Source organism: Pteropus medius, unplaced genomic scaffold (genome assembly GCF_902729225.1).
Source record: "Pteropus medius unplaced genomic scaffold, Ma_sr-lr_union100, whole genome shotgun sequence".
In the NCBI taxonomy this organism is placed as follows: Eukaryota; Metazoa; Chordata; class Mammalia; order Chiroptera; family Pteropodidae; genus Pteropus; species Pteropus medius.
Genome location: NW_024349637.1, coordinates 732 through 15,125, shown reverse-complemented (window position 1 = coordinate 15,125; position 14,394 = coordinate 732). Strand labels below are relative to the sequence as shown.

Below are 14,394 nucleotides of genomic sequence, written 5' to 3'. Positions count from 1 at the left end.
TGGCATGCCTGTAGACAATACACAAAATATTTAGAGGGGGATACTAGATGGGAGAGGGTTGGGGGCGACAAAAAAAATGGCAAAGTGATTAAGAGGTACAAATGTTTAGTTGCAGAATAGACATGGAGTTGTAGAGTATAGTATGGGGAAGATGGTTAATAATGATATACTATGTAAGGGGGAAGAGGTGTACTAGATTTAGTGGGGTGATCACTTTGAGAGTTTCTGGATCTCTGATGACTGTTGTATACAACTGAAATTGGATTAGTATCGTATGCCAACTATAATTGGAAGAAAAAACTTAATGAATTGTATAGTGTAAATAAAAGCAACATATTGTCTAATATATTTCAATAAAGACAAAAAAAACAAGAAAAATCTAAATTATCACATCACCTTTAAGATAAACAAAACCCAAAGTCAGCCGAACAAAAGAAATAATAAAAATTAGAGCAGAATTAAGTGCAAAAGAGAACAAAAAAGACAATAGAAAAAAATAATTAACAACAAGTTGGTTTTTTGAATAGATGAATAAAAGCTACAAACTTCTGGCTAGACTCACTAAGGAAAAAAAGAAAAGACTCAAATAAACATAATCACAAATGAAAAAGAAGTTACAATGGACACTACAGAAATACAAAGGACTATACAAGAATACTATGAAAGGCTATATGCCACCAAATTTGATAACTTAGGAAAAATGGACACATTCTTAGATATATACAACCTTTCTAGTCTGAATAATGAAAAATTGGAAAATATAAATAGGCGAATCAAAGATAAGGTGATTACAAGTCATCAAAAACTCCTAAAAAATAAAAGTCCAGACCAGATGGCTTCACTAGTGAATTATGCCAAACTTTCAAAGAATATTTAATATCTCTTTTTCGCAAATTTTTCCAAAAATTGAAGAAAAAGAAATACTTACTAACCCATTTTTTGAGGCCAATATTACCCTAATATCAAAACTTAGCAAGGCAACATAAAGAAGAAAATTACAGACCAATATCTCTAATGAATATAGATACAAAATTTCAAAAGAAAATACCAGTAAATTGAATAAAATTATATATTAGAAAGGTAATACATCATGATCAAGTGGGGTTCATTTCAGTAGCACAAGAATGGTTCAACAAATGCAACTCAATCAATGTGATAGACTACATTAAAAAAATAAATAATAAAAGTCGTATGTTCATATTAACAAAAGAAGAAAAGCACTTGGTAAGATACAACATCCATTTATGATTAAAACACTCAATAAAGGAAAGTACTTTAAAAGAATAAAAGCCATATATGGCAAACCCTCAGCTAATATCATATTCAATGGTGAAAAACTGAAAGCATTTTCTCTAAGATCAGAAAGAATATAAGGATGCCCACTCTTGTCGCTGTTACTCATACTGGAAGTACCAGCCAAACCAATCAGGCAAAAAAAAGAAATTAAAAAAAAATCCAAATTGGGAATGAAGAAGTCAAATTGTCACTTTTTTCAGCTGAAATGATTCCCTATATAGCAAACCCTAAAGACTACACCAAAAGAATATTAGAAACAATAAAATGCAGAGAAGTTGCAGGATAAAAAATCAATGTACCCAAATCTGTCATGTTCCTATATACTAAAAACAAAATATCAGAATAAGAAATGAAGAAAACCATTCCATTTGCAATTGCAACAAATGAATAAAATACCTAAGAATAAACAGCACAGGAAGTGAAGGATCTGTATACTTAAACTACAAAACATTGTTGAGGAGATTGAAGAAGACACAAAGAAATGAGAAGATATTTCATATTCATGAATTGGAAAAATTAACATAGTTAAAATGACCATTTACCTAAAGAAATATAGAGATTTAATGCAATCCCCTTTTAAAATCTCAAAGGCATTTTTCAAAAAAATAGAACAAAGATTCATCACATTTGGAGCTCTCAATCAGATGGACCCAGAGATGCTTCTGGAAGTAACAACATGAAGACTGCCCAAGGAGAACCCCAAGTTCAGTTCAAACTTGTATTGTTTACTGATAGTGGGACTAGAAAACCTATATTTATGAAATGTCTGCTGACTGGTGAATTTAAGAAGTATGTAGCTACCTGGGGTGTTGTAGTCCACCCTGGTGTTCTACACCAACAGAGGACCTATTAATTTCAATGCATGAGACATGGCTGGGCAGGAGGTTTGGTGGACTGAGAGATAGCTATTACATCAAAGTCCAGTGTGTCATTAAAATAGTTGATGTAACATCAAGAGTTACTTACAAGAATATGCCTAACTGGCATAGAGATTTGGTACAAGTATGTGAAAACAGCCTCATCGTGTTGCGTGACAACAAAGTGGATACTAAGGACAAGAAAATTAATGCAGAATCACTTGTCTTTGATTGAAAGAAGAATCTTTGCTACTATGACATTTCTGCCAAAAATAACTACAACTTTGAAAAGCCCTTCCTCTGGCTTGCTAGAAAACTAATAGAAGAACCTAACTTGGAGTTTGTTGCCATGCCTGCTCTTTCTCCACCAGAGGCTGTCATGAACTCAGCTTTGGCAGCACACTTGAGCACGGTCTAGAGGTTGCTCAGAAAACTGCTCTCCCGGAAGAGGATGACAGCATCTAAGAAGTTGAAGCAGGAGCTAGTGTCAGCAGTCTAGTTTTATAGGCAACTGTCCTGTGATGTCAGTGGTGCAGAGTATTTGCAACTTTATTCTATAGCTAAGCAGAACATGTGCTTAATCGTGGGGATGCTGAAAGAGATGACTGAGATTCAGAGTGAATGTGGCAGTTAAAAAATACCTTCATTATTTGGATCTGCATATTTAGCTGTTTTGGAAAGCAGTTGTTTCCTTATTGAGTTTCAAATACAAGATTGCTACATTAATATCACAATACTCAGTGGTGAAATCTTGTTTGTTACTCTCATTCACATTCCTTTCTATTTAGAATCAGAATAAAGTTGTATTTCAATTAAAAAGAATACTCATCACATTGGTATGGAACTACAAAAGACCCTGAATATTCAAAGCAATCTTGAAGAAAAAATAGCAAAGCTAGAGGCATCACACTCTCTCACTTCAAATTATACTCCAAAGCTACAATAATCAAAAAAGTTTGGTATTGTGAGAAAAACAGATGCACAGACTAGGGAACAGAATTGAGAGCCCAGAAATAACCACACATGTAGCTGGGTAAATGATTTTCAAAAGAGTCAGGTACATACAATGGAAAAAAGAAAGCCTCTTCAATAAATGGTATTGAAAAATTAGAAAGCCACATGTAAAAGAAGGGAACTAGAATGCTAACTGATACCATAAATAAAAAATAGCTAAAAGGACTAAATACTGAAATAAAGACCTGATAAAATAAAATACACAGAAGAAAACATAGGTATATAACTTATGGACCTTGACCTCAGAGAGGATTTTATGAACTTGACCCCAAACACAAGAGGAATAAAGGCAATAATAAATGACTGGGATTACATCAAACTGAAAGCTTCTGAACAGTTAAAGAAACCATCACAAAAGAAAAAGGCAATCAAACAAGTGGGAGAAGATATTTGCAAACAGTACTTCTGATATGGATCTAACATCCAAAATATATAAAGAATGCTCACGACTCTACGACAAAAACAAATCCTATTAAAACATGGGCAGACACCAGAGCAGACACTTTTCCCAAGAAAATGTACAAATGGCCAATAGACAAATTAAAATATGATCAAATTCACTAGCTACTAGGGAAATGCAAATGAAAACCGCAATGACATACCACTTCACAGCTATTAGAATGGCTATTATCAATTAGACAAGAAACAACAATTGTTGGAGTGGGTGTGGAGAAAAAGTAACCTTCATATACTGCTGGAGGAATGTAAACTGGTAAAGCCACTATAGAAAACAGTATGGAGGTACCTCAAAAAATTAAGAATAGAGCTACTGTGTGATAGAGCTACCAAAACTTCTTCTGGGAATCTACCCCTAGAATATGAAAACATTTACTAGTAAAGATATATGCACCTTCATGTTCATTGCTGCATTATTCATGATAGTCAGACATGAAGACAGCCTGTGGCCTTCAATAGCTGATTGGATAAAGAAGGTGTGGTACATATATACAAAGGAATACCACTCAGCCATGAGAGGATGAAATATCCCTATCTGCAACAACATGGATAGATCTTGAGAGTATCATGCTAAGGAAAATAATTCAAATTAACAAAACTTATAGGCACAGACAACAGTATTGTGGTTACCAAAAAGGAAAAGGAATGGGTGTGAAGAGGCTAAAGGTCAAATATTTGGTGACAGAAAAAGACTGGACTTTGGGTGGTGAGCACACAATTCGATATACAAATGATGTATTATTGCATTATACACTTAAAGTTTATATAATTTATTAAACAATATCGCCCAAATAAAAAATAATAGCAATAACAACTCTTGGGAGGGAAAAATAAGAATCCAGAGAAGCTATATTATATAAAATGTCTGTGTTCAATAAAAATTTACAAAAGATGAAAAGAAGTAAAAATGGTGACTCATAGTTGGGTGAAAACAGACAATAGCAATTATCCTAAGTACCCTTAGCATTGTATTGAGAAAAATGAAGATTTCAAAGCAGCTATTTTAAGGGGAATTAATGAACTAAAGGTGGCCTTCTCCACCTTATCCCTCTAACCCACTCCAAATCACCAGTATCATTTTGGAAATAGTGGTCACATGTCTAATGTCCTGATTTTAGGTTCTGATGCTTGAAAAATGGACTCTTAAATCACCTGGTTTTGATAGTTATCAAGGCTTGTACTCACCAATCCCACAGAACTGTCCCAAACACACAAACTATTCTTAACCAGCTATCCTCCCAGGGCTCAGAGCAGAGGGAGCAAACAGAAACACCTATTTCTTAGCCATTCTATGAAGGCATCTATTTGCATATTTTAAAAGCTGTTGCCGGAGGGTCAAGCTTGTAATTGACCATGTATCTAGAGGCTGAATGAGACTTTCTCCAGAAACCAGAGAAGACTGTGGACACTTCCTCTGCTCTAGCCCAGTCTAACTCACTCTAGCTCATTCCACCTTGCTAGTATGCTTCCATAAGGAGCTTTAATGCATGTCTGCTCTCCTAAATTTTGTGGCTGATGACCTAGGGATGAAACCCTGAATCACCTCTCCAACAGCCAATGGGTTCGATTTCATGAATCCCACAGAAATGTAGCAAGAAATTTAGCAATTCTTAATAGGTGCAAGAGCAACCCTCTCTCGTGGCTACAAAAGCACAGAGGAAACACAGAAACGTTCATCTCCAGTTTATCCCTGGAAGGGGCCTAACTACTCACTCAAATTCCCCGTTGCTGAGTGTCCAGGCTTCAACCAATCTGCATCTGGGTGCTGACTGAAATGCTCCCCTTTGTGACACTGATGGGTCTTTGCACACCTGAGAGGCACCAAGAACAAAGAAGGTTACTTGTATAATCACAAAGGTTTGAGATACAATCAAGAGCTCAGGCCAGGTTGATCGATGAAGTTTAACTCCTAAATGAGGCCACTTTGTCAAGACTGGGAAAGGTGGCTGTTTTATGTAATGTGAAAAAAGCAATGCGGATTCAAGGAAAACGAAGAAACAAAAGATTATGTTCCAAACAAAAGAATCAGATAAGACTCCAGAAACAGTCTTTAATAAAATTGATATAAGTGATTTACCTGATAGAGTTTAAAATAATGCTTACAAAGATGTTCACCAAGGTCAGGAGAATAATGCATGAACAAAGTGAGAATTTCAATGAAGAGATAGAAAATTTTTAAAAGCACCAAACAGAAATCGCAGACCTAAAGAACACAATAATTATACTAAAAATTCGATACAAGTGTTCGATAGCCGATTAAATCAAGTGGAGGAAAGTATCAGTAAATTCAAAGACAGGAATTCATTCAATCAGGAAAAAAAAAAAAGGAAAAAGGATTAAAAGGAGTGAATATACTTAAGAATCTCTGGGACACCATCAAGTGGACCAATAGATGTCTTAAAAGTGTCCCAGAGGGAGAATAGAAAGAGGTTAGAGGAAGGAACACAAAATGTGCTCAAAGAAATAATGGCTGAAAACTTCTCTAACATAGGGAAAGAAACAAACTTCCAGAGATAGGAAGTCCAGACAGGTCCAAAGGAGATAAATCCAAAGCGATTCACACCAAGACACATGACTATTAAATAGTCAAAGTTGGAAACAAGCAGAGAATAAATCTTAAAAGAAACAAGAACAAAGAAACTTATAACACACAGAGAACCCCCATAAAACTATCTGCAGACTTCTCAGCAGAAACTTTAAAGGCAAGAAGTAAATGGCATGAAATTTTAAAAGTGCTGAAAGTAAAATACTGCCAATCAACAGTTCTGTGTTGAGCAAAATTGTCCTTCAAACTCGAAAAGGCAATAATTTCCCAGGCAAGCAAAAACTGAATGTCTTCATCACCACTAAACTATTCTTACAAGAAACATTAAAGGGAATTCTTTCAGTTGAAATGAAAAGATATCAATCGATAACAGGAAATCATGTCAATGTAGGAAATTCGCTGGTATAGGTAATTATATTATTAAATTCAGAATACTCCAATGTTGTAATATTGATTGGAAAATAGCTTATAATTCCAGGGTAAAGGTTAAAACATAAAAGTATTTAAAAAATTAGAGCTACAAAAAAATTGTTAGAACATATTGAAAGCAGAAATAAAAAGACAATAAATAAGTTAACAAATATGAAAAAAAAAAACAAAAACAAAAAAGAGCTACAAATTATTTTTTTAAAAAGGAACCAAAGAGATTCTGGAATTGAAAACTACAGTGACTGAGATGAAAAATTAGAGAGGTTCAATATTACATTTGAGATGCCAGAAGAAAGAGTCATTATGAAGATAGGCTAATGGAAGTTATGCAAGCTGAAAAACAAAGAGAAAAGTGTTTGTAGAAAAAAGATCTGTGTAGCATCATTAAACTCACCAGCATATATGGAGAGTCTCAGAAATAGAAGAAAAAAAATTTCAGCAGTAATTGCTGAAAACTTATCAAATTTGATGAGAAAAATCAGTATAAATTTCGGTGTTTACCTCTAGTAAGATAAAAACAAAGAGATCCACTCTTAGACACATCATAGCCAAACTGTGACAAAACAAATGAAAAATCTTGAAAGTAGTAAGAGAAAATCTGCTCTTCATAGATAAGCTGACTATAATATTATTAATCACTGACTTCACTCAGAAACAATGGAGGAAATGCTGTGGGATGACACACTCAAAGTGAAAGAAAAACTTGTCAAGCAAAGATTTCACGTCTAGCAAATCAACCCTTCAAAAATAAAGACAAAATATTGTCCAGATAAACAAAGACATAGAATTCTACATACAAGAATTGCTGAAGAAAGTCTTTTGACCTAAAGGAAATGCTTGATTCTTAGATTTGGAAGTGCTAGATTGATTTGTTTAAGGATTGTGTGTATGTGTGGAGGGTGTGTGTCTGTATAAAGAACATAGTAAAAGCTTTTGTGCAGTTTAACCTTTATTGATTTCAGAAGCAAAAATGCTGGAAACATAAAAAATGTACTTGCCTTTTTGACAATTTCAATTTGTTTTATACTAATTTAGTTTTGTAAATTTGGGGTAATTATTCATTTGATTTTTGAGTGATCCTGGCTGAAGATAGTGAAGATTAATTAAAATAAAACAGTTTTAATGATTTTGGAATTCACAAAGCTAAATAAGGCGTATATCTGGGCTGAGGCAAGGCAAAACTATATGTGAGAAAGGTGGTACTGCAGATAGAGGGCAGCCTGAGAGTAAAAATTCTTGGGAATTAACCAAAACTCCAGGAACAACTCCACATTTCTCAAAGCTATGAAATTGATGGAGCTCAAGTAGAGATCTCAAAAGAACCACGTATTATTACCTGAGCATCAGACCGAATGAACAGAAAATTGCATATCTCTAATAGTGTGAGAGAGTAGTTCTGGAAGGTTCAGAGAAAGGCAGAGGAATCTGTGGGGTGGGTGTTTGGGGGGGGTGCAGGCTGCGACAGCCTCCTCCTGTTATTGACCCCTCAAGAGCCCTTTGTGACCAGATGCAGCTCTGTGATGTGGGCCAGCGGTTTTAGTCCACAAGCCGCTCCCAAGTGCCCAGTTGCCTGAGGGCAGCAGTGCGATTCAGATGATGGAGCAATTTCTCTCTTCTCTGAATAGCGTTATTGCTACCTGGCTGAGCTCCAGTTTAACTCCGTGGGTGACTGATACCATCTTCGGCCTCCTGTGTGGACTGGGGCTCTTCCTCCTGCTACTTCCTTTCTTCGAGAGTAAGCCATCTTCACCACCATGTAGGAAACATAGAAATATCAAGGAGGTAAGGAATCCTTGGCCCAGAACCAAGAGAAATGATCTTTATTCTTATTCTTATTTCTCCCTTTCTGAATCACCTGGAAAGACTCCTGAGATGAGAATACTTGGAAATTATAAAATATCATCATCCTAGGAACAAAGCAGGGTAGGCAGACTTTAGATTGGGCATGAGGACTTTCTCTCCAAAGATCTCAGACAGGGAGTCCAAGTGTGGTGGAGGGCTCCAGGCACAGTCCCAAATGCAGTGACCAGTGGCCGAGGACCGGATACTAAGTAAGAGTGAGATCTCTGCAGGTGGACAGGCCCCTGAGCATGACTGGTTCTCCAGCTGCCTTTCCATGGCAGGAGTCTGTGTTGAGCCTCTCCTCTGTCGGGGCTGATCTGAGGACAGTGTGGAGCCCCTGAGCGCCTCTGAGAAGAGGCTGCAGTGGGGCTCTGGCCTCGGAAAGCAGAGTCCTACCTGACGGAACCCAGAGAGGCCTGTAGGTCTGAGAATGTCTATGTTTCTTGAGCAGAGGAAGAGCGATGGAAGAAATCACTGATGGGTCTCACATAGAAAAACTTTCTTTACGTTTTCAAATTAAAAAACAAAAAACAGAAATATTTTTATCCACTTTAAAAATAAAAGGGGAAAAATGCGGAGTCCCATTAGTTAAGTAGAAAGTCATATTACTCATGAACACTGAGCATCTGTGGCTCATCTAGAGAGAGGACAGTGAGAAGGAGGTCCAACCGCTCGTTTTTTATTGTGTCTCAGTGTCCAGTGGAGCCGAAGTGGCGCAGGAGCAGGAAGAAAAGGAGAACATTGAAAGGTGAGCTTCTCCCCCTCAGCCCCGCTCCGAAAGGTTCATCTCCACCTCTTCTGTCCCTGAGGGCCCAGCTCCAGGTCTCTGAGGACACTAGCGACATCCGAAACTCAGGAAACAGAACCCTCAGGGAGGCTCCTGGAAAAGAGATCAGAACCCAGATACTTCCCAGATTCCATGCTCAGAACAAAGCCTCGAAGCCTCAAGGGCCTGGAAATGGGTTTCATCTATCTAGCAGGAGCGTTTGGGCAGGTGTCTTAGACCAACAGTGTCTGACTGGAAGGTGGGAGACGTCCAGGTCCAAGTGTGAACAAGTTGTTTACTTTCACTCAGATCCCTCTGTGATGTGCTCCCTGACTTTCCTTCCCCATGGGCTAGTTGCGAGGTCCTTGGTGGGTAATGAATGTGGAAGCACTTTGTGAATGATAACACTCTACCCTTCTTGAGCCTTGCCACCACTGTCAGGAATCGTGTGTCCTTGGACTCAGGTGCTTGGGCTCCAGAGTTCTCCCTTCCAAGTGTCTCCCCTAAAGTGATTGCCTTAGTCTCCTGTAAGACCCCCAGGCTCTGCTTTCATCGCATGACCCAGTCTCCTGATTTCTAGCTTGCAGAGATTGCCTGCAAGAACTAGAAGAGGCTCAGGGCCTGGTTTCCCTTTTGCGAAGGTAAAAAATCTTCCCCTGTCCTCCTGGGTCCACCTCTCTCAAGGATGCCAGCCACCTTGGACTGTCCTAAAGAGGGAGGGGGGCATGGGAATGTGGTGTGGCTACAACCCCGCGATGAGGGACAGCAGGAGCATTCTGAAGTCAGCATGGGGACCAGAGAGGACCCCGGGCCCCTGGTGCCCACCCCTCCCCAGAATATCCAGCCTGCCCTACCCGCCCTGCCCTTCTGGCCCCTTATGCTCTTGTGCTTCCGTCTCCTGCAGCCACCTCGAGAGGCTCCCGAACGAGTGTGGCTTTCGTCAGCGCTCATGTCAAGACCTCTCTGGTGAGGTGTGCAAAGCAAATCCTGCGGGAGCCCAGCAGCCCTGTGGGGAGCCTGTGGAAGTTGTTGCTCCCGTCATGATCCCGTTGGCTTCCCCAGCTCCTCTGACTGAACACCCACTACCTTTGTCCTCTAGCCTGTCACCAAGCCCAAGGACCTCCTCGTTTTCTTTTCATTCGTGCTCATCTGTGAGTGCCTCTCAGCCACCAGAGCCTTTCCTTCCCCTGGATGGCCTTTTACCCCAGCCACTTACACTGTCTACTTCCACTTCATGTCTCCCTGATTCAGAGGCCCACCCTCCACTTCTGACAGCCTCCTCTGCACCCCCACCCCAAGATTCCACTCTGATTCTTCCCAAGTGTGACTCAGTGAGCTGGTCTCCACACATGCCTTGGTCAGCTTCGCCTATTCCAGCCATGTCAGGCCTTGACCACTCAAGCTGTTCCATTTCGACTCTGTCTCGGTGGCAGATGGATTCCAAAGCCCACAGCCTCTCTACTTCAACACACTTTAAGTCTCAGCAAGAGCAAGTGTCCCATCACCTACCAGAGGACTCATCCAGGGGGCACCCCACAGACAAACAGATAGAGACTAGTACTCTCTCATTTTTCAACCCTGATGTCCGGAAGCCGATCTCTGGGAGAGTAGAACTGAAGATTTGGAATGAAAAAGAAAAAAAAGAAGGGTCAGACTACCACTTGGATTCTTTGAGAAATATGATCAAGTCACTGGGTGATGAGCAGGACGCCCTCTGGGGAATGAAAGGCAAACCAGAGAAGCTGCTTGGTCCTGAGAAGCACCTACATCCTGAAATATTTGAGGCCAATTTACAGCAGAAATGCAGCCAGCTCTTCTGGGGTCTCCCCTTTCTGCATAGTGAGTCTCTGGTGGCTACTGTCAGAGAAACCCCACCAGAGTTTCCTTCTGTCATATTCAATGAATTCCCTCATGCCTTACCATTGCAAATTCGGCACAAAGTAACTTCACATCTTACCCTGGAACAGCCCTTGCCCCACCCTGTGACCCAACCCAAACTCTTGACTCCAGCCATGCCACCATTCCAGCCTCCACCTCTGGCTCAGATCCAGACCCAGACCCATCTACCACCTTTTTCTCCACCCCAAACAAGGACCTCTGGGGTATCTTGCCCTACAACCCAGGATAAGGCACGATCTTTTATCTCAATTTCATATCAAGACCTGGAACCTCACTTTTGGAAGAAGCAACAAGAAGGGGAAAGATCTTTCCCCTTTCTGGTGAAAAAACCTCAAGTGGTTTCTAGCAAAGTCAATCCCAACTTTCCCCAGGAAAATGGGGCCTCCCATACTCCCAGGCCAGTCTCCCTTGCTTTTGAGGATGTGATCAACCCTGAGATTCTGGAGCAATTGGAACAACACCTTCAGAAAAGGTTCGTGCAGCATAGACACGTGGCTGGCCTGCCCCACTGGATGCAATTATCTCTGGAACTTCCACAGCTTGACGGAGAATTCCCACAGGCACATCAGGCACAGGGCATGCGGGGGACATTTCAGACCTCTGCATTTACAGGAAACAGCAGCCAGGATGCAGAAAAAATAGGATATAGGCATCCAGCAATGATCCCACCAAGGATGGACCTGGGCAAGGATGTGGGGCATAACGCGAGGAAGATCATAAAAGACGTACACAGGGGCTCAACGAGCTGCCCAGTGAAGGTTCCGGAAGAGAGCTATGAAGATTCAAAAAGAGATTTGGTGAAGACCTCGACAATGGGCCCAGAAAAGAAGTATCCAGAAAACGTCTTGAGAGTCCATTCCGTCAGAACGTCAGGGCAGATCAGTGAGGGTCGGATCCCCATGGATGTTCATCATTCAAGGATTGCTGCTAATCATGCCCTAGACCTTCCTAGAGAGTCAAATGTGCACACGGAAGCCAGAAATCCAGCATCTTCTAAAAGTTGGGAATCCCACATGAACACCTCCCATGAGGTTTTCAGCCGCCGTCCACAAGCTCGACAGTTGCTAGAAGCACATATTAAAAGGTTTTGGGTGAGGCACAGATGGGGCCTTCCCCTCAAGGTTCTCAAGCCTGTAAAATTCTTTAAGTTGAAAAAGGCTCAACCCTCGCCTCTTCGATGGTCTTTCTTTAACCCCTCAGCCACCTCTGCATCTGGGGCACACTCTAAAGCTAAGTTCACCAAGTTTGGGGGGAAACCTCCTCATTTCCATTCTGGAGAAGAGTTCCTAACAGAAGAGTCAGTTCTCAGTCCTCAGCTCTTTCCAGGAGACAGGGTGATATCAGATGATTCGGTTCCTGGTCTTCAGCCCCTTCTGAGAGACAAGGTGATAACAGTAGAGTCAATGCCCACACTGGTGAGTCCTCTCCTTGCCCCCTCAACTGCGTGTGAGGAAATCCAGAAGGATGTGGTAGAGAGACCACCTAGTGATGACCATGGGTCCTCAGAAAGCCCTCTAATTGGACAGATGGGCAGGGTATCTTCTCAGTCCCTCACATGCCCCTTTGTGGGCAGAACCTGGCATAGTGAGATTGCCATGGAAGTGGAGAAAGAGAGCCTGGAGCCAAATCCAAGTTCAGTGGTGGCCAAGACTGAGCCAAGGAAGGAGAGTGGAGGTCAGACCTCACAAGACTCTAAGTTGGAACTCAACTTAGAGGTCCAATCTTTAAGAGCCAAAGAAGCCAGGAAGGCAGTGAGGGCCAAAGAGGCCCCTGCTTTAAGTGTTACCTTGGAGCCCTGTGTCACCCTGAGGAGATCAGAGTCTCCAGAGTCCAGTAAAAAACGCTCATCACCTACAAACTTGGTTGCCCAAGATCCAGCAAAACCATGCCTCGATGCACAGCTTAGTCAGCTTGAGTTTCAGCGGTTGGTACAGTCAGAGAACCACCCTCAAGGCCATACCACAACTGTGCTCCTTCAAGACTGTGAAACTGGTGTGCTTCTTCAGGACTGTGCCACGGACACACTTCTTCAAGGCTGTCACTCTGATGTGTTCCTTGTTGCAGATGTCTTGGCTTCTCGGGGATCTCTGTTCAGTTCCAAGAGTATTTCCAGTGGGGACATGTCAGCTTCTAAGGTGCTAAATGACTTCATATCGAGTGGAGGGAGCAGCCAACAGGAGTCCCTGAGGTTGCAAGACCAATCTAAGAGCCAGAGCACGACGTTTATCCCCACTTATGAGAAGGAAAACAATGGACGGCCCAAGCCAGGAGAGCACAAAGAAAAGCTGGCAGAAATGAGGACCTCGCAAGACAGTGGGATAAGTGCTGCCCTGAGTAAGAAATCAGAAGCAAGTCCTGCCAGCTCATGCAGAAGGAACAGCAAGTCCTGCCAGCTCATGCAGAAGGAACAGCCTCCACCAGAAAGCTTCCTCAAAAATAGGATAAAGTACTTTCTGCAGTGGATGTTCCCCAGGAAAGACAAAGGACTGAAAGATGACCCGCATAAAGGCCAGCCTGCATCAGCTACTGACCAGAGCTGCGAACCAGTCAAAAGCAGATCAATTATGGGCAGCAGAGCTGCCGAGGCTCAGGTACTGGTGACAGCTGTTGGACAGATCTTAGAGGAGAAAATGGCACTTCACCATGGACTCTGTCCCTCAGAGGTGAATTGCTGCAAAGGAGAACTCCAGGCTCCAGTAGGTCCGCATCTCTGCTACCAGAGGGCTCTCTCTTACAAAGAGCAGAGAAGAGTGATGAAAAATATGGCCGATGATTACCAGTTCACCCCTAATGGACATAACCATCCTAATAAGAGCAGACGGAGCAGAGACAGGGACAGCAAGTGGCTCATTCCACCCAGGAAGCTGGGGTCCCAAGATAGACTCTACCAGCATGAGCTGAGGTTGACAAGACCCTCAGGCCATCTCTACTACTGTCCAGTGCACTGTCCCCTTCCAAGATATGTCTTTCTTGGCCAACCAGAGTGTGCTTCTCATGCCTTTGCTGGTAGGAATTTTATGCAAGAAAAAATGTATACCATGCAAAGAGAAACTTATTTTTCTCATGTTAGTACATCTTCCATGTGGTAATGGTTTCTTCCTACCAAAATTATTTCTTTCCCAAAATATATGCTTTTTCTCATGAGACCTGGTGGCCTCTGTCTGTGTCCTGAAGGGGGGAGAAGGGAAAGAATCAGGGTCCGCTCTTACCAAGTTCTCCCTTTTGCTTACAAAAGAGATGGGGCCCTGGAGAGAAGTTGACCTCAGCATGGCATATGTACCTTCACCCGA

At 41.5% G+C, this 14,394-nt stretch overlaps 1 protein-coding gene and 1 pseudogene across 1 annotated transcript; both read left to right on the top strand.

The window, feature by feature from the left end:
* The first annotated feature begins 1,972 nt into the window (after positions 1 to 1,972).
* Positions 1,973 to 2,618, top strand: LOC120619055 (GTP-binding nuclear protein Ran-like; annotated as a pseudogene).
* Positions 2,619 to 8,193: 5,575 nt separating this feature from the next.
* Positions 8,194 to 13,695, top strand: LOC120619054 (spermatogenesis-associated protein 31A6-like; the record flags this gene model as incomplete). Its single annotated transcript, XM_039883190.1, has 6 exons — positions 8,194 to 8,332; positions 9,133 to 9,187; positions 10,110 to 11,307; positions 11,524 to 11,576; positions 12,678 to 12,778; positions 13,169 to 13,695. Coding segments are annotated over exons 1-6 (2,073 nt in total), but the record flags the coding sequence as incomplete, so codon positions are not given.
* Between the last annotated feature and the right edge of the window lie 699 nt (positions 13,696 to 14,394).